At 35.7% G+C, this 21,194-nt stretch overlaps 1 protein-coding gene across 3 annotated transcripts in view; it reads left to right on the top strand.

Annotated features, from left to right (window-relative positions):
• DPH5 (diphthamide biosynthesis 5) overlaps positions 1 to 4,352 on the top strand; it is a 36,485-nt gene extending 32,133 nt beyond the window's left edge. For all 3 annotated transcript variants that reach the window (XM_068538086.1, XM_068538084.1, XM_068538085.1), the window contains 3 exons: positions 317 to 356; positions 1,837 to 1,940; positions 3,440 to 4,352. In XM_068538086.1, the coding sequence (XP_068394187.1) occupies positions 317 to 356; positions 1,837 to 1,940; positions 3,440 to 3,663 (368 nt within the window). In that variant the 3' untranslated portion in view covers positions 3,664 to 4,352. The remainder of the gene's footprint in view (positions 1 to 316; positions 357 to 1,836; positions 1,941 to 3,439) is intronic.
• Positions 4,353 to 21,194: the final 16,842 nt, after the last annotated feature.

Here is a 21,194-nt window from a genome sequence, read left to right as displayed (position 1 = left end):
TTTATCTAACTCTTTCCTGTGTCTTCTTTTCCAAGAGGAAATTCGATCCTTTCAGGATGGTCTCAGGGCCAACTTCATGTTTGTTTTCTAACTAATGACCTTTACACAACCACAAGCTTCCCTTCTTCTTCATATTTCCTTTAAAAAGTGGCCAGATACAAGTGTGAGGAACGATTGTCGTAGACTCAATCAAATTAGCATTTTGGAGACTTGAGAATAATGTCTACTGCAAACTTAGGTGACTCAGTTGAAGTTTACACATAGGATTTTGGATAAAGTAGTTAATTAAAAGAGAACTATTTTTTACTTCCTACAGACATCAAAGTAAAGGAGCAGTCTTTGGAAAATCTAATCAAGTAAGTTCTTATTCTGAGAATGCTTACATCTACTTTAATTCCGTGAACAATAAGTTCTACTTAAATAACATGAGTTCTAAAGATTGTTGAAAATCAGTTTTCAGTAACAGTGCAAAATTAAATACTTTCAATCTTTTGAAATGATAAGTAGTGTGATAGATAGAGTGGAAACAGCAATAGATTTCTTGGGTCAGTACTGAGAACAGTGGTTGGCACCTGATAGGCACTCAGTAAATATTTGTGGAATGAGTTAATTGGGAGTCAGAAGACACGGGTTTGAGTCTTGAGTTGGCCTCTGGTTATGTGCTCTTGGGCAAGTTACTTCCATTTCTGAGCTGTATTTTCTTCATTTGTATAATGGGAGTACTAACCCCTTTTGCTTATAGATGCAGTGTCCCATACAGTAGCTGCTACCCACATGTAACTAATGAGCACTTTAAATATGTATGGCTAATGTAACTGAGGAACTGAATTTATAATTTAATTTTAATTAAATTAAAACATACTCAACTTAGTTAATAGAAAACATTTAAGTATATTTAGAACAATTCAGTATGTAAATCTACTTTTACAACCATGAATTTTATGAAATCTAAATACAGATCAAATATTTCCAATGAAAATTTAACATTTGAATTAAGATGTGCTAAAATATAAAATACATTCCAGATTTCAAAGACTTAGTACAAAAACAATCTTTAATAATTTTTATAGGAATAAATGTTGAAATATAACATTCTGGATCTATTGGGTTAAATAAACATACTAAAGTTAATTTTTTCTTTTTTTTTTACATTTGTTAATGTAGAGACTATAGAAAATTTTAAATTATGTTTACTGCTTGCGTTATATTCCTCTTGGAGAGTGCTGACTTATAGAATTGTTCTGAGAGTCAGTAAAATAATCTATATGAACTGTTTTGTAAACTGCAAAAGCAGTGTTTTTATTTTGATCATTAGGCAAATGTGGTAGGCTTTTGAGGCATATGGAAGTAAACATATCTTATCCTCCAAGATTTTGAGATATTTATCGCTTTAGTTTACTGTTTTTAGAGGAAGATGTGAAAAGAGGGATATGTGGTTTAAACATGGTAATAAAAATGAACACTATGGAACCTGATTAAACTAAGGTATAGAACAAATTGCCACTTATTTTGAATTATTTTGCCTGAAGTATCACTTTGAATAAAAGTAACTTTGATTTAAACATTTATCTTTTAAGTTGGTGGACTTTTATTTCTGCCAGCATTTCAGTGAGATGAGAGGGCATTTGAAGTAGAACAATGAAAAAAGCTTAAGAAACTTAAGATAAATGATCACTGTATCCATGCTTTAATGTATGCTTAAAGTGGGTAACAAGTGACTGCTTCAAACATAATGTAGACTATGGTAATTGAGTATACCTGGGGGAGTAACTGTGTTAAAAATGTATTGTGTAATCTCATGGCTAAGAACAGTGGCATCTAGTTTTACACTTACAGGGGAAGAAAGATCTATGAACCTCCTCGTTATATGAGTGTAAACCAAGCGGCCCAGCAACTTCTGGAGATTGTTCAGAATCAGCGAATACGAGGAGAAGAACCAGGTACTGAAGAACCTTAAAAGGGCTCTCGTATCCCCTACTGTTACACTGAGATGTGTATGTAACGTCTGCCATACACACACACATATATATTCCAACACCACTGAAGTGAGAGTCAGTGTGTTTGCATTGTATTTTTCCTTGTCACTTTTTTCAACTTTACCTTAAATCTCATAAGCTGAATGTTCTACTGAAAGAAAAATAATGGAGTTGCTTCTAGTAAATTAATATCATTCTAGAAAGTAAGGATTTTTTACAAATTAACTATAAATCAGCTTTTATATAAATATGTTAACATATAAATATTTTGGTAAAATACAGAACTTCCATTTTAGCCCAAATCTATGGTAAACTCTGTCCTGTAAAAGTATACTTATTCTACTTTTTCTCATTCTCAACACTGAGACCAGGTATAGTTTTCTTCAGGATAAAGACAAGAGAATTTATACTTATATTCCTAATATCTAGACATAGTATTAATAGATGTGGTATATAATAAAATGTTCATCGTCAGTAGATTTTTATTGAGACGTTCTTAAATGAATCTGTCATTATATTCTGTTGTAAGGTGCTGACTGGCTTTGAGCACCTATTTCTTGGTAGAAAAGATACATGAAGAGATTCTTGAATAACATTGGCCTCAGTAGGCCTCGTTAAAGTCATGCAACAAATAATCTGCAAGGGTGCTCTATATCCACACCTTTGCACAGAGTGCCTTACATGCCTGCTTGTCCTTGTAGAAATCATTTGCCCCATTTTGACCATTTTTCAATCAGGGCAGCTTTCCCAGCTAAACAAAACCACAAGAGGGTCAGCCCTTCAGCTGTCAGGCCAGAGTGAATAATACTAAAGTTCACTAATGTTGGTTATTTTGAACTTAAAAGCATAAGGAATATCATGATGCCTATTATTTGTTAAGGGCTATGTACTTTACTAAGTACTTTCATATCTATTATCTTAGCCCTTAAACCACCGTTTATGACAGATAGTATTCCACTAAAAAAAATAAATAAATGAAAAAACTGAAGTTTGTCACATAGCTAGGTGGCCAAGCACAGACTCAAATCTGTGTATTTAGCTCATAATCCCCTGGTTTTTCCAGTATATCTTGGCCAATGTGAATATATCTCAAACATTTTATTTAAAATATAAGCATGTAATAAACATTGTTCACTCAGAATCTACTTAAAGACATATGCTATGCAATAGAGTATGGATACAGGAATTATTCAAGTCCTAAAAATTTAAACTAAGGTAAGTCTTTGGAATTTTGAAAGGGTAAAGTTAGGAAGTACTACTTTACTTTATATGTCAGGTAGTACAAATAATTTAGAAAAGCCTTAGATAAATCAATAGATAGTGTGTCCATAATGAGTGACTAAGGAGATTTAATATATTTGGGTCTTCTTTAAATGTATTTTTGGTACTAGTGTTAGTTTGAATGGATTCAGGGTAACACATTTGCTGAATTGAATGGTGGTATCTTTTTTTTGTTTTAATAGCAGTCACCGAGGAGACACTCTGTGTTGGCTTAGCCAGGGTTGGAGCTGAAGACCAGAAAATTGCAGCAGGCACTTTGCAGCAAATGTGTACTGTGGACTTGGGAGGACCATTACATTCCTTGATTATCACAGGAGGCAGCTTGCATCCACTGGAGATGGAGATGCTAAGTCTGTTTTCTGTACCAGAAAATAGCTCAGAATCCCAAAGCACTGATGGACTCTGAACATAGGCATTTCTATTGTTAGATGTTAATTTCAGTTATATATGCACATACACATATTTGTGTAACAAATCAAACAGGTCTTTTGGTTTACCTAATAAGTATAAAACGAGTGACCAAGAAGAAAGATGCTGACTCAACAATGCTTGGTTTCCTTTGTCAGTGAGTTTTTTCCCTATGATATCATCAGTTTTTGCTGCTATTTTGGCAGTTTTTCAGGATGTACATACATGGAGCAGACCAAGCTGGAAAACTTACAGATAGACATCCATCGACAGAATCATTTAAAAGCAATTTTTGTTTATGAAATCAGTTTATACAAGGTGGAACTTTCTTCTTTCTTAAAAAGTCAGATGTCCTGACTGCAAGATAAGTTGTCCTGACAGCATTTGGTATTAATGCATATAAACAGAGGTGGGAAGAATAAGTCCCCACCCAACAGTCCTACTTACTTAAAGCTCAGCTGAGCACATGCCACAAAATGACATCCTTTTGAATTGCCTTGTCTTGTTTAGCTGACATCCTAATTATGTGCCTCATATTCTGCTGTATTTTGGAGGTTATATAACTGTTGAATTATAAATGTTCAGCCAGCCATGTACAGTTGCTGTTTGGTTTTAAATAGCATCTTTCACATCCAAGCTGACAAATGGAAAACTTGCTGACTGCAAAATAAAATTTTTAAAAATTTAGGTTTGAAAACAACAGTGGATTGGTCAAGATTTATCATATCACTTAACAGTTAATATGCCTCTGTATGTATGCAAGTAGCCACATTCTTCTTCCTAGTTGTAAATCACACTCCATTTATTATGTTTCATGACTATGAAGTCTCATACTTTTATCAGTTTATAACAGAAATAACTTTGCTACATGTTAGTTTAGTTGGTCTAACTCTGAGTACAGTTGACCCTTGAACAACACAGGTTTGAACTGTGTAGGTCTGCATATACGCAGATTTTTTTTTCACTAAATACATACTACAGTAGTACACAATCCATGGTTGGTTGAATCCTCAGATGGTTAAATCCATGGATGTGGAACCAGGGATGTTTTCAACTGCATGGAGAGTCAGTGTCCCTAACCCCGACATTGTTCAAGGTCAATCAACTGTGTTTTCATGGCCTAATCAACTTATCTGAACTCTGTTCAGTAGATTCATAGGAAGTTGAGCAACTACTTCCCTACTTTCTGGAAGCATCAATTAAGAAGAGATTATTTTGAGTTATTTCATTTCATTTGAGATAAAAGATATTTTAATATATGTGAAACATTCTATTTTCACTCTGTTGGATGAAAAAGAGGAGAGAGACAAGGACATTTAAGTATCAGTTCTCTATTGTTTTTTTCTAAGGTGTTAAACAATGAAGAATTATAAGGTGAAGGCCTTCTGGTTTTGGTAGTGGTGGAATAGCTTGTAATGTACAAACCCTCCCAATTATAAACTTGGAAAAATATAATAAATAAGTGTCTAAAGGCACTGGGGAGTGACCAGAAGCAGCCTGAGAACTATGCTTATATGACTTTCCCCTCAAGGCATTCACCAGTCTGTCTGGTGAGGGGGTGGCTAGAACTGAAGAGAAAGTTGCAGTCTTAGTGACTTGAGGTATTGGAGGAATTGGGGGCTGCTTGAGGAGCTGTAAATTGAAGGAGGAAATTCTAGAAACGAAGGTGGCACTGATGGAGGAGACTTCCAATCTGCATATGATTTCCTCTTAAGTCTTTGACTAACTCCTGCATTGTGCATGTGCAGGGAAGATTCTAGTGAACCAGGTGGAAAGCCATAGCTGGAAGGCTGAAAAAGCTGAGCAAAGACTGTTGCTCTCAGTTGCAAGAGAAAACAGAGTTTGAATCCCAACAAGCTAGAAGTCTTGGTAAGTAACTTAGGCTTTCCCTCAAATCCCTAGAATGGTTGTGTATTATCAGTAAAGGCTGTGCCCAGCACTGAAGATTTGTGCTAAAACTAAAGACAAAATCTTTAACATAATGTAAAATCAAGCTTCCATAAAATCAAGGTGATTAGCCAATAATTTAACTGCCTGCTAGAAAAAAGCTTATTACTTCCGGAGCATAACAAAATGAATCAATCTATTGACAATGCCTAGAATACTATAAAATATTATGAGGCATGCAGTGAAACAGGAAAATATGACTTATGGTCAAAAAGAGAAAAGCACACAGTAAAAAGACATCCCAACATAATCCAGATATTGGAATTCGCAGACAAGGATTTCAAAGCAGCTATTAGAACTATGTTTGAGGATGAAAAGGAAAAGTGGTTGTAATGAATTAATATAAATGGTACTCTCAGCAGAGAATTGGAAACAAACAAAAAACCCCAAACGGTTGGACTTAACAACAGAGTGCAGATGATAGATGAATAGAAATTATTGATATCTATCTGAGGAATAAAGAAAAAGGGTCGGAGGGAAGAAAAAAAAAAGCAAAGAACCTCAGTGCCATGTGGGGCAATATCAAGCAGTCCAACAAAGATGTAACTGGATCCCCAGAAGAAGAACAGAAAGGAAATAGGGTAGAAAAAATACGAGTAAGTAAAGGCCAAAATTTACCCAAGTTTGGTGAAACTATGAATATACAGATCCAATAAATTTAGTGAACTCCAAGCAGAATAAATGTAGAGAGAACCACACCTAACACATCATAGTTAAAACTGATGAAAACCAAAGATAAGAGAGAATCTTAAAAGCCACCATAAGTGGTATTGGGGAACCCACCAGGGAATAACAAAAATTGACTACTTCTCATCAAATAGTGGAGGTCATAAGACAATGGAAAGACAAAATCTTTACACAAATTCAAAAGCAAAACAAAACTCTTATCAATCCAGTGTTCTATATCCAGTAAAAATATCCTTCAAAAATAAAGGCAAAATAAAGCAATCTTCATGAAAACAATTTGTCACTAGCAGACCTGCACTGCGAGGAAAGCCGAGGGAGAATTTTTGGGCTGAAGGTAAATGGCATCAGCTAGAAGGAAGGAAATAATAAGTATGTAAGTATAAATGACTATCAGGTTTTCTTTGCTTCATGTTTTTAAAAGACAACTGACAATTTAACATAGCATTGTGGCATATATGTAGCTGTAAAGTATATGCAAACAGTAACACAAGTTGCAGGGGGTAAAGGGAATTATACAGTTGCATAATTATAATTATGCAGGTTGTTACATTTTATTTGAAGTAGTAGAATACTAACTGTAAGTAGACTGATAAGGTAAGGGTATGTATTGTAATCCCTTGTCAACTACTATCAAAAAAACACACATGGCAGAAGTAAAAAAATTAAGGAATTAAAATTGAATACCGAAAGATATATGGTTAACCAAAAGAGGGCAGGAAAGGAGGAAATAAAGGTCAAAAAACATAGGATGAAGAGAAAACAAATAGTAGAATGGTAGAGTTAAATTCAAACAAACCAATAATTGCTTAAATGTAAATTAGGTAGTCTGATGAAAAGGACTAGATTTTTTTTTTTAAAGGCTCAACTAAATGTCTATAAGCGTTAAACTTTAAATATAAAGATACAGGATGAAAGTAGAAGAATGGGGAAAAAATATACCATACAAACAGTAAGCATAAGAAAACAAGGGGCTCTATTAACATAAAACAAAATGGACTTCAAAAGAAGGAGTATACTGGAGATAAAGAAAGACTTTTCATAAAGAGGAAAGGGGCAGTTCATGAAGACATATCCTAAATGTGTATGCATTGAATACCAGCTTGAAAATACATGAGGCAAAAATAGACAAAACTGAAGGACGATATAGACAAATCTACAAAGTTGGGGGTTTTAACAATCTTCTCTCAGCAACTGATAGAAGTAAGCAAAACCAGTAAAAATATTGATTGGACAACACCAACAATTTGGGTCAAACTGATCACTACAGTTAACAGTGGTAGACTAGACATTATTTTCAAGCACATATGAAACATTCACCTAAGTAGACCATATACTTGGCCATTGACCACAGTGGAATTAAATTTTAAATTGCTGACAAAAAGATGTCTATAAAAGTCCCAAATACTTGGAGATAAAACAGTATTTATTTTTAACTGAATAAAAACAGAAACGTAAAATGTGAAAATTTGTGGGATGCAGACCTTAGAAATTTATGCAGATGCAGTGCTTAGAAATTTATTGCTTTAGAATAGAAAAGAAAGTTTTAAAATCAACGATCTGTTTTCATTTTAGAAAGCTAGAAAAAGGAAAGCGTATTAAGCACTAACTAGAAGGAAGCAAATACTGAACATAAGAGCAGAAATTGGTGAAATAGGAAACGGACAAACAATAAAGAAAATTAAAGCCAATAGAATGTCAGAATTTTTAAAGGCTAACAGTAGTGAAAGCTACCAGGATATGGAGTAACTGAAAATCTCAGTATTGGTAGGAATATAAATCGGCACAACTACTTTGGAAAATAACTGGCAGTTTCTTATAAATTAAACATACAACTGCCCCCTGAACTAGCAAAACCAGTCCTACGTATTGACTCAAAAGAAATGAAAACATACTGACAAAAAATAGTCTGTGGATGTTTATAACTTTGTATATTTATTCATTTATAGCCCCAAACTGGAACCAAACCATGTGTCCATTACAAGAGAATGCATTTAAAAGTTGTGTGTTTTACGATGGAATATTACTTGGCCATAAAACAGAATGAGCTATTGACTCATACACAGACGTGAGTGAATTTCAAAAACATGTTAGGTGAAAGAAACCAGACACAAAAGAGTACTGTACACTTCCATTTATATGAAGAACAGCAACAGGCAAAACTAATTAAAAGAAAACAGTGGTTACTTCTGGAGAGAGTGAAGAGTGACTGGAAGGGGACAGAAAGGAAGCAGAGTCTTGGAAAGTTTCTGTATCTTGATGGGGTTTTGGTTGTATGGGTATAAACATTTATCAAAGTTCACTCAGTTATATAGATTTAGGATCTGTGCATTTTTCTGTGTTAGAATTACCAGATAAAACAGGGTACGCATTTAAATTGAATTTCAGATAAACAATGAGTAATTTTTTTAAATACAAATATGTCCCATTCAATATTTGGGACACATTTATACTAAAAAAAAAAAAAAAAGATTATTTATTTGAAATTGAATTGAGTGCCTGTGTTTTTATTTGCTAAATCTGGTAACTCTATATGTAATTTAACCTCAGTTTAAATGAAATTGTAAAATGAAAAATGTGCACTATTCATCAGCAGAAAAAGGATGAATGATATTGGTTTTGATCTACTATTGTGGAATCCCAGCGTTTTGGCCATTAAAGTTGAAACACCTAAACACGACATTCATTTGTTTGTTTAATAGTTGTTAGCTCTTTAATACTATTAATACTATTATTTTTAATGCTATTTTAAACTATCATACAGTGAAATCTCTCTCATAATCCAGACACAGAATAGTTCTATCACCCAGAAAAACTCCGTCTCCTTATCCCTTCATATTCACCCCTCTACCCACCTATAATCCCTTGTAACCACTGAGCTGATCTTTCTCTATAGTTTTGTCTTTTTGAGCATGTCATATAAATGAAACCGGCTTCTTTCAAAACAAAATGCTTTTAAAATTCATCCAAGTTATTGCATGTATCAAAAGTTCATTCTTTTTTATTGCTAAATAGTAGTCTCATGTATAGATACACTGTAGTTTGTTTATCCATTCACTATTTGAACGAGATTTGGATTTTTCCAATTTTTAGCAATTACATATAGAGTTGTTAAAATATTCACATACAGGCTTTTGTGTGAACATAAGTTTTTATTTCTCTAGAGAAGATAGGCAGGCGTGCAATTGCTGGGGCATATGGTAAATGTACATTTAAGTTTATAAGAAACTGCCAAAATGATTTCCAGAGTGGGTGTGTCATTTTGCATTGCTGCAAGCAGTGTGAGTGCCCATTGCTCTGTATTTTTGTCAGCACTTCATATTGGCAATATTTTTATGTTAGCTATTCTGATAGGTGTGTTGTGGTATGTCATCATAGTTTTAATTTGCATTTTCCTAATGACTAATGATGTTGAACATCTTTTCATCTGCTTATCTACCATTTTATATCTTATTTAATGAAGCATCTGTTCATGCCTTCTGCCCAGTTTTAATTTGAATTGTTTTCTTATGGTTAAGGTTTGAGTGTTCTTTCTTGCTTTAGGCTGTGTTGGGTCTTCATCGCGGCACATGGGCTCTTCGTTGCAGTGCACATGCTCTCAAGTTGCAGCGTGTGGGCTTTCTCTAGTTGCAGCATGGGCTCTAGAGCACGTGGACTCAGTAGTTGCGGTGTGCCGGCTTAGTTGCAGTATGTGGGATCCTAGTTCCCCGACCGGGGATAGAACCCAGGCCCCCTCCATTGGGAGTGTGGAGTCTTAGCCACTGGACCACCAGGGAAGTCCCAAGTTTTCAGTACTTTATAAATTCTGGATACAAGTTCTTTGTCAGATTGTGATTTGCAAATATTTCCTCCCAATCTCTGGCGTGTCCTTTCATTCCCTTAACCACGTCTTTGTCAAAGCAAAAGTTTTTCGTTTTGATGAAATCCGGTTTATTACTTTTTCTTGTATAGATCATGTTGCTGTTACCATGTATAAGAACCTATCACCAAACTCAAGGACATGTAGATTTTATCCTATGTTTTCTTCTAAAATTTTTACAGTTTTGCAGTTTACATTTAGATCTGTAATACATTTTGTTAATTTTTTTATGAAGTGTGAGTTTTAGATGAAGGTTCGTCCTTTGTTTGTTTTTGTTTTTGTTTTGCGTATAGATACTCAATTGCTCCAACACCATTTGTTTAAAAAGACCATCTCTATTGAATTGTTTCTGCCCTGTTGTCAAAAATCAGTTGGCCATATTTGTTTTGACCATATTTGTGTGAATCTATTTCTGAACTCTTTGCTATTCTGTCAGTATATGTCTCTTTCCCTTCTATAATACTACACTGTCTTGATTTCTTAGTTTTATGATAAACCTTAAAAACAGCTAGTGTAATTCCTCTAGTTTTTTTCTTTTTTCAAAATTGCATCTGGTTCAGTTCCTTTGCCTTTCTATATAAATGTTAGAATTAGCTTCTTGACATCTATATAAAGCTTGCGAATTTTAATTGTAATTATTAGATTATGTTGCATTTCATGTGGATATTTTAGGGTTTATCCTTTGGGGGTTTGCTCAGCTTCTTGAATCTGTAGTTTTATGTCACCAAATTCTTCAGGAAGTTACCAGCCATTATTTCTTCAAATATTTTTTCAGCAGTGTATGTATGCTTCATCACTGTATGCAGAGTCCTTTCTTTCTGGGCCTCTGAGAACAAAATGTTAAGACATTTCTTATTGTCCCACAGGTCTCTGAGCTCTGTTCTTTTTTTTTTTTTTTTTTTTTTTTCAATCTATTTTCTCTGTTATTTAGTGTGGATAATTTTTATTGATTTATTTTCATTAATTTATTTTTTTAAACATCTTTGTTGGAGTATAATTGCTTTACATTGTTGTGTTAGTTTCTGCTGTATAACAAAGTGAATCAGCTATACGTATACATATATCCCCATATCCCCTCCCTCTTGCATCTCCCTCCCACCCTCCCTATCCTACCCCTCTAGGTGGTCACAAAGGTCCGAGCTGATCTCCCTGTGCTATGTGGCTGCTTCCCACTAGCTAACTACTTTACATTTGGTAGTGTATATATGTCCATGCCACTCTCTCACTTCGTCCCAGCTTACCCTTCCCCCTCCCCATGTCCTCAAGTCCATTCTCTACGTCTACGTCTTTATTCCTGTCCTGCCCCTAGGTTCTTCGGAACCATTTTTCTTTTTTTTAGATTCCATATATATTTGTTAGCGTATGGTATTTATTTTTCTCTTTCTGACTTACTTCACTCTGTATGACAGACTCTAGGTCCATCCACCTCACTACAAATAACTCAATTTCGTTTCTTTTTACGGCTGAGTAATATTCCATTGTATATATGTGCCACATCTTTATCCATTCATCTGTCGATGGACACTTAGGTTGCTTCCATGTCCTGGCTATTGTAAAGAGAGAGGCAATGAACATTGTGGTACATGACTCTTTTTGAATTATGGTTTTCTCAGGGTATATGCCCAGTAGTGGGATTGCTGTGTCATATGGTAGTTCTATTTTTAGTTTTTTAAGTAACCTCCATACTGTTCTCCATAGTGGCTGTATCAATTTACATTCCCACCAGCAGTGCAAGAGGGTTCCCTTTTCTCCACACCCTCTCCAGCATTTACTGTTTGTAGATTTTTTGATGATGGTCATTCTGACCGGTGTGAGGTGATACCTCATTGTAGTTTTGATTTACATTTCTCTAATGATTAGTGATGTTGAGCATCCTATCATGTGTTTGTTGGCAATCTGTATATCTTCTTTGGAGAAATGTCTATTTAGGTCTTCTGCCCATTTTTAGATTGGGTTGTTTGTTTTTTTGCTGTTGAGCTGCATGAGCTGCTTGCATATTTTGGAGATTAATCCTTTGTCAGTTGCTTCTTTTGCAAATATTTTCTCCCATTCTGAGGGTTGTCTTTTCATCTTTTTTATGATTTCCTTTGCTGTGCAAAAGCTTTTAAGTTTCGTTAGTTCCCATATGTTTTTGTTTTTATTTCCATTACTCTAGGAGATGGGTCAAAAAGGATCTTGCTGTGATTTATGTCATGAGAGAGTTCTGCCTATGTTTTCCTCTAAGAGTTTTATAGCGTCTGGTCTTACATTTAGGTCTCTAATCCATTTTGAGTTTATTTTTGTGTATGGTGTTAGGGAGTGTTCTAATTTCATTCTTTTACATGTAGCTGTCCAGTTTTCCCAGCACCACTTATTGCAGAGGCTGTCTTTTCTCCATTGTATATTCTTGCCTCCTTTATCAAAGATAAGGTGACCATACGTGCGTGGGTTTATCTCTGGGCTTTCTATCCTGTTCCATTGATCTATATTTCTGGTTTTGTGCCAGTACCATTCACTCACTCTTGCCTCTGTCTTCTCCATTCTGCTGTTGAGTTCATTTTGTACGTTTTTATTTTGGTTACTGTTCTAAAATTTCCATTTGGTTCTTTTTTATACCTTCAATTTTCCATTTTAACATTTGTTGCAAGGTAAGTGACTGTTCAAGCATTTTTGTAATAGCTGCTTTAACGTCTTTGTTGGATAATTCCAACATTGATGTCATTTCAGCCTTGGTATCTGTTGATTGTTTTTCATCTGGAAGTTGAAATTTTTGTGGCACTTTACCAAGTAATTTGGATTGTAGCTTGGACATTTTGAATATTCTATCATGAGATTCTGGGTCTTGTTTAGCTTCTATGGTGAATGGCATTCTTTCTGTTTTAACAGGCAATGAACCTGATTAGATGCAGAATGCCATCACCAGCCCACCTTCTGTGGACTGTGGTTCCAGTGTCAGTTCGGTTTTCAAGAACTGCAGCCCTTGTGATCTAAGATTTATGTGACCTGGTCTGGAACCTAGGCAATCTGGGACCTAGTCAATTGGATCATTTAGTTCTGAAGTTCTTTGGGTATGCTAACTAGGATCAGATCCAAGCATTAGTGACTTGAGAGTGAACTTTGGGGTTCATAATCAACTTTACAACGTTGCTTTCCTCCCTCTCTATGATCTCCTCACTACTTCCTGGTTCCCTAGTCTCCCTCTCTTTAGTCCTCTGGCCAGAAACTTGGAGTTCTGTTTACTCTGTTGCTCTGTGTCTCATACCTTCATGATTGGGCCTACATCCTGACCTATATGGAGGGGGGATAGAGGAGAAAAGCAACAGAGGTTTTCGCTACCCTCTTGAAATCATAACTCTGTCAAACAGAGAAAAATTCTCCTCTCTCAGTTGTAGTTCTTGTGGGTTTCCATAGTTGCTGGCCACTACTACAGGATTGTCTAGCGGAAGTCTTTGGAAGCCAATGGGAAGCCTTTGCTCCAAATGATATAACTACAAATGTAGTAACTTTGTCTTGATTTGAAGTTCTGAGGAAATCAGTATGACCTGTGTACAAATCATTGCTCAAGGGGAAGTAGTATGATGCACATACAGGACAGAGAACCCCTGTAAAGTTGAACAACAGTCTGATCTAACTTAATGCCTAGGGTGGAAAACCAGTGATGGCTAATCAGACAGACCTTATTTATAATTTTAGAAGCAGTTAAAATGTTTTCAAAAGTCCAGGGCAAATGGCAGGGTTCTAATTGCTGTGAAACTATACCTGTGCTTAGATGTGAATCTTAACTTCTTGTTTACTTGTACAGTGAGTGTCACCCTTTTAAAATATTATATGTACCTAAAGTCAGGAAATACTTTGGGGAATGCTTTTGTTTTCGTATTATTTTCAATCCTTTGACTTTAGCAGGGACTGTCTTTCAAAGAGTACAATTCACTTTAACAATCCATACAGAACCATTTTTCAAAGAGGTGCTAAACTTTATATTGTAAGCATAATTCATCCATTGTTTTCAATAAATTTTGATTGTTTAAACTGTGCCAGACTTGATGCCTTTGAGTATTGTCACACTGTTACCATTATTACTCCTCTTGGTTATAGGAATTTATTAGATAAAGTTGAATTATTCATTTACATGTTGGTAGCTTGTGCTAAGCCTGAACTTCATGGTAGATTTTTTTTTAAGTCTGGAAGTAGAGCTGGATGAGCTGACAGATTGTTTGAATGAGCTTGAATCCTATTAAAATGATGTTTTCTTTTTCTTTTTTGCATACGGAATGAAAAATACTAAATTGCTGTCATTTTATCTACATCTGTTAGACCTGCTTGCTTCTCTCTGTCTTTGCTGTTTCTCTGGTCTAGAGTAATGAAAAGTTTGCTTATTGCCATATCATGGGAAATGAGATTGAATAAGGAGGGAAAGCAAAGCATTATGAGTTGCTAAAGTTGTTCAGAGGAATTTGTATTTGATGAGCACTTAGAGAGCCACTCGATTCCTGAGCTGAAGGAATAAAAATGGAAACTGGGAAGCTTACTCTGTTAGTATAACACAGGGTGGCTTCTGGGGGGAAGGAAGCCAAAAACTCTAGATAAAGAAAGATGATTGGGTAGTGAACTATTTTAGTAAATAACTTGCCTAAACCTGTATGTAAACAGAAGAGGCTGTTCTAAAGGGGTGTTGATAGGCCACTGTGGACTTCTGCTAGGCCAGAGGCTAATTCCAGAGAACACAGGAAAGGCAGGGCAGGGAGCCCCTGGCAGGTGCTCTAGCTCTAGCAGGTCAAAGTCCACTATGCAGAAGGGCAAGCAGAAGGTAATCAGGAAACCAGGTTAGGGGAAATGTTTTCAAAGGGCCTGGACAGGAGTCTGATTCAGCAGAAATTCCTTGTACTTCCTGCCTAAGGCCAGAATTGTTTTTGTGGTGTGTGGTGTGTGTGTGTGTGCTGAAATGGAGGTGGCTAGAGCTGGGCATGGAATAGACGGGAAGTCGGGCAGTTCCTCAGAGTGACTCTGCGTACAGAAGTACTAGAGTAGGGCAGTGGGAATGGAAAGGGGAATTTAAAAGATTTGCAAAGAATCGTTGCAGGGAGGGGGACCCCTTCCGGGGCCCGAGAGTGGGCTGTTGTCTAATACTCGGAAATGAATTGTCCAAGGAGACACATGTGCTGACAAAGCAAGAGACTTTGTTGGGAAGCGGCGCCTGGGTGGAGAGCAGGAGGGTAAGGGAACCCAGGAGAACTGCTCTGCCACGTGGCTTGCCGTCCTGGGTTTTAGGGTAATTGGTTTAGTTTCCGGGTTGTCTCTGGCCAGTCACTCTGCCTCAGGGTCCTTCCTGGTGGCGCGTGCATCGCTCAGCCTAGATGGATTCCAGCGAGGAGGATTCTGGGAGGGTGGTAGGACATACGGACTGGCGTCTCCTCTCTCCTTTTGACCCTTCCCAAATTCTTCCGGTTGGTGGTAGCTTGTTAGTTCCGCGTTCCTTACCAGGACCTCCTGTTGTAGGAGAACTCATGCAAGTGGTTACTGTGATGCCTGGGCAGGGCGGGCGGTTTCAGTCAGTGGTTCCCCTAACAGAATGAGGAGGACTTTGTGATAGGGGATTCAGGAAACTGGGGTGTGGCAAAGGCAACGTTTAGATTTCTAAGAATTCTGTAAGGAATTCTGACAGAAATGGTAGTTCAAAAGAGATCTGAGTGGGAAAGGTAAATGTATTCTTTTCTTTTTGTTGAATTTGAGATGCTGGTAGTTCTGCCACAGTTGTGACAAGAATCAAGCCACCGATGGCCTTTGATTAACTCCACAAACTAGGGAAGAGTGAAACAATATTACTAGGAGCTACAGAAATGGTTAGAAAGGAAGTGGAAGAAGCACATGTAGACCACATGGAAGACGCTTGACAACAGACACACTGAGGACGAAGCCCTCATTGTGTGGCAAAGATTGATAGTAGGAAGACGCTGCCTTGTAAGAGTATGTCGCAGAAGGTGGGATGAGTGGGATCTGGGGTTTTGTGGAGAAGTTACTTAAAAAAAAGAATTTCTTCTGATTAGAGGGAAAACATTTGGAAGGATAATGGAGGCTCATGTCAGATGTTTGTGGTCTTCATTTCCTATAAGCTGAGATCATAGGGAATGAGGTGAGAGAACAATTTGGGGTTAATGGTAATGTCTGGAAATACTTTAAGACTTGTTTATGAGGTAAAATAATGAGTAGGAGGATCCACAATGAGGATCTTCACAATGTCAAGACATTTCCAACTCTCCTACCATCTCCTCTTTCCTGATCAATTTTGCTGTTTCTGGGCCCCGAGAAGCATTCTTTCCCTTCCGTTCCTTAAGTCCTCCAGAATCTGTTCCAATAACTGTTAAATTCACAGTGTTCTTTTCAGTTCATCGAACTAATAGACACAATTCAGGTAAAGATTTTTAAACAGAAATTTTATTGGAAGAATTTTGATACAATTGTTTATCATTCTTTTTAAATACATCTGAGGTTAAACAAAATATATACATGAATGTCTTCAAGTAGAAAAAAGTGAAATATGCATTATGAATTTGTTGTGTTGTTCTTAGGCAAATCATAATTGCTCACTTTAGCATATTCAAACCAAATTACAACATAGTCTTTGACATTCCAACCTAGCCTTGTACTCAAACGTTTATTTAGAAATGTTTTGATGCCATACTCTTCACCATAGGAATCAAACCCAAATTCAAACTTGGCCATATGTTTAGAAACCATTAAAGACAGGGAGGTAAAGAGTTGTAGGGGTGTTTAGAATAGGATTTGGCAATTTTTCATTCACAGTATTTCTGATATAAAAGACCCATTCTGTGTATTGATCAAAGTCACAAATGTTGGGGCAAAATATCACTTGGGCAGAAATATCACTGAATTTGCTATTAGAGGAAGCAATGAGATGATTACTTGGCAAGCTCTTGACAGGATATGTCTAGTTCAGAATAGAATCTTCATTGAGCCTAATCGATGCATGATATATGATACATAAAACTCAAATACTAAAATTCAAAATAAAGCTTTTTTTTTTTCCACTAGTGAAAAAGGGAAGTTTTACATTGGAAGCAGCAATGAAAAGAGATGGAAAATAAGTAAAGAAATACAGAGAAGCTCTACTGAAATTTAGTATTTAGAGGGGAAAAAGAGAAGATAAAAGCTATCTTAGGAATGTTTAAATCACTTAATGAATACATGTAGTGTTGTTTTTATAGAAGTACCTTCAAGATATACCTTTGAAAGAGTTTTGGATGAAAATACACCTGGGATAAGTGAAATAGAATGTTATACACAGGTCCTTAAAGTAATAGGAATATGGCAATTTTCTATAAAAACAAAGGAGACTGTGGTTTCTCATTTGGCTATACAAAATATAAAAATTCAAGTGACCCAGGTTCCACAGTCCCAGTTCTACGAAATTCCTGTCCAACACAGCACGCAAAATGGAAAACATCTTGATATTTCCACTGTTCCTGTATTAAAATGAAGGAGCAGCTAGCTTACAGGGCTACTTGAAAAAAAAAAAATAGCCAAAGTGAATATAAAGTCACTTATTTGTGCAAAAATGCCAAAGAAAAGCTGAGATGTCTTCTGTAATAAACAATAAATTACTGGTTTACCTGTCCCCAGTCCTTACTTGTGTATCCACTGCTGTCTACAATATTTACTCACTGGTTATCCAAACATTTACTAAGTGCGTAAGTGTAAATTCATGCTAAGTTTGGTGACAATAGGATGTATGAGACAAAGACATTCTTTTTTACAGACTTTCCATCAGGATCAAAATTACAAATATTAAATTTTCAAAGCCATGGGAAGAGTTCAAAGTTAAATATTATTAAGTTTAAGCATAGAATACTACTAATTGTGAAATATATTTCTTCCTTTTGAAAAGGTGTCTATAAAATGTAATGTTGTAAATCAAATCCTATGTATCCCTCTCATGCAGTGCAAAATTATTTGTACTTCTTGGAAGACAACTTCCTACTAACTAGGTTAATGTCTCTTGGCCAGGAGTTCAGTTTCTCTTCACACACTGGCGCTGACACTATTGAATCAGTCCCTTTTAAGCAGCTTACTCTGTGAGTGTCAAGAAAACTTTTTACTTTCTTTTTTTAAAAAAAGTTCTTAAAAGTGCTTAAAAGAGCTCTGATTGCTCTTTTTAGCCTGCACAGTTTAAGTTAAATGGCAAAGGTAATAAGCATAAGAGAGCATCCAAAGAAGGAATGAGTCTAACCAATGTATATATATAACAACTATTCCCCTATATCAATTTTTTCATGGTGATGGTTCATGATTTTAAAGGAGAGTGTGTTTAGATCTGCTACAACTTCTTGGACCTTTAAATCATTGTAGAATGACATACAAAACAGAGTAGTTGTCACCAAGAAGTACTGGATCTAGAGTCAGCGCTCTACCACTGGCTCTACCACTGGCTATCCCCCAGTTTGGTCATTTACATTCTCTCGCAACAGCTTCCTTATCTGTAAGATGGAGTTATGAATTAATTCCTTCCTCACAAGAATGTTAGGAGAATCAGAAGGTAAAATATATCTGAAAAAGATCTATGGATCAAAATCATGGAAAAATCCTTCTTTATAAAAATATGAGGATTTTAAATGTGATAACATGAAAAAGGCCAAAGAGCCTGATACATAAACACTTAATAAAAGTAACCCCACCCTTTCTGTATAATTTGTAGTTAGGAAATGGTTAAACATAAACCAAAGACACCCTCAAAGACATCGATTTGACCTTTAAATAGAACTATACTTCTCTGCAAATACTCTTTTTTGATACATAATTTTTCATTGTCTTGATTCTATGATAGAAGTCTGGATCACTAAGGCTTTTGGGGATTGTGTCTTGAAAGAATCCTCTACGAATAAAACTTTTATTGAATGTTCTTTAAAGAATAAAATAATTTCCTTTTTTGTCAAAGTTTTGGTGAAGTGGAAAATAATTTGTTTCGAAGATAGTGACAGAAAGAAAAAAAGTGTCTTTCTCTTATTTTTTTTAACTTCTCAAAGTAATGCTTTTAATGGAGAGTTGAAAGTAGCAGTTTAGCATTTGGGATTCTGATAAGACTTCAAAATTTTACCCTATTAAAAATTGTTTTATTCTATACAACATTTAATGCCCAGTTTTGTGCGGCTCTGAGAATAATGTTAAGAATTCAAGAGCTCTCCGGTGACTGAAAACTTAACAAGGATGAAATGATATGACCTATGAATTAGCCTGGTTTCTAAAAAGCACCAATTCACAGAATTTAAACAAAATAAAGAAATTAAACAATCCTTAAATTGGATTTAGTCTTGGGCAATTAACAGAAAAATTTACTCACAAGTTAAAAGTATCCAATGCACACCTGTCACTATTTTTTAAAAAAAAAATCAGAAACTGGTTCCAGAAGAGTAAAAAAGTAAAAAAGAGTAAAAAAATTAATCGTATCTTTCATGAAGAATACTATGGAAATAATATTCTAACTCTCATAATTAGCTATGAAAAATAAGACAATAAAAAAACTCCATTTATAAAGTGCCTTAATGTACCAAAAATGGAGGTCAGACGTCCTTTATTTAAAAATGCCTCTTCAACACATTTACAGAATTACACTGGAGACAAAGCACAGTAAGTCAGAAAACCTGGATTCTGGTCTTGGCTTTGTCACTCATTATCTCTGTGACCTTGAATAAATGACAGCATTTCTGCGCTTCAATTTTCTCATCTGTAAAGTGAGAGGTAGAATGAGACTGCTTCTAAGGACAGTCTCCTTGGATGTAAAATTCTATGTTAAGCAATGAATTATTTTTGTTCTTAAATCCCAGCATTATATAAGAGTATGCTACCATATTAATAATTCTGTAAAACTGATTATTCCATGGTAGGTAAAAACATTATAGAACTCTGATCACCTGCATCTGGAGTCAACGATTTGGCTGCTTTACAAAGGTGCACAAAAGTCACAGTATTTTGGTTATTGGTGTTTACCAGTAGGCTTTGAAGAACGCTGGAGCATTCCAGGTACATGGAAAATGCCAGTAACATCTGTTACCACTTCCTTATGCCTCTGCAGAAGATGCCGTGGGGATATGTGAGGAACACTGAGCTACAGATAAACTAGATACTGTCCTTCACAAAGTGCACAAGGAGTAAGCAAAACAAGGGAGCCGTACATAGGTTAAGCCCTTCATCTCGATCAACAGAATCTAGATTTAAAAACACAAAACTAGTATAGGTATATTTCTCCTTGGGGAAGTTTACTTGGCAAGGTAAACATTCCCTGAGCAATACAATTTTTTTCTCCAGAGAATATTTGGTTTTTAAAATATTAGCAAAGTTATACTCACATTTTTTTCCCCAAGAATTAGGCCAACAATAGGGACATTCTAAATTTATAAGAATAATCAAGGAGTATTTCTCAGTGAAATTATCTACTTCAGCAATACATCTGTGCCAAGAACATTGAGAAGACAAAGTATTTCCTAAGAGGGAGAAAAAAATTCCTTTTTGTCCTGCTGCACACACAGGTTTAAGAACATTTCATTAAAGCATAAATGTTAATGCCAACCTGCTAAATGATATGAACTGGAGATCTCTTGTAACAGGTGCAAAACTAAGAGTTTCATCTCAGTCAAATGTCCTATATATACACTCTGTTCCTTATCAAACAAAAAAAACCATACTCATGCACTTGTGTATTGAGAGCATAGTTAAATAAAGTGATGCATATTTTGACAAGAAACTTCACTTGGGATGGAGGCCTCAGTGAAAGGCAGAATTGGATCTTCAATGTGCACTGTAAATTTTACAGGCCAGTGCAAATATTATCTCTGTATGTGAAATATCAGTACAATTTCACATAATTAGTTTTTAAAGGCACACCTCTAAAATCCCCGCCTTCATCTAGATCTGTCATTTTCCACAATATGCCAAAACCTATAGAATATCGCAGGCTTCTCTCAGGCTTGGTAGTGGATGCAAACTTCCAAGTGACTACTTATAATGAAAAAGCAGTACCATTATCAGGACATTTCCTTTTATATTTCCCT

This window comes from Eschrichtius robustus, chromosome 3 (assembly GCF_028021215.1).
Source record: "Eschrichtius robustus isolate mEscRob2 chromosome 3, mEscRob2.pri, whole genome shotgun sequence".
Classification (NCBI taxonomy): Eukaryota; Metazoa; Chordata; class Mammalia; order Artiodactyla; family Eschrichtiidae; genus Eschrichtius; species Eschrichtius robustus.
This window is presented reverse-complemented; position numbering and strand designations above follow the sequence as displayed.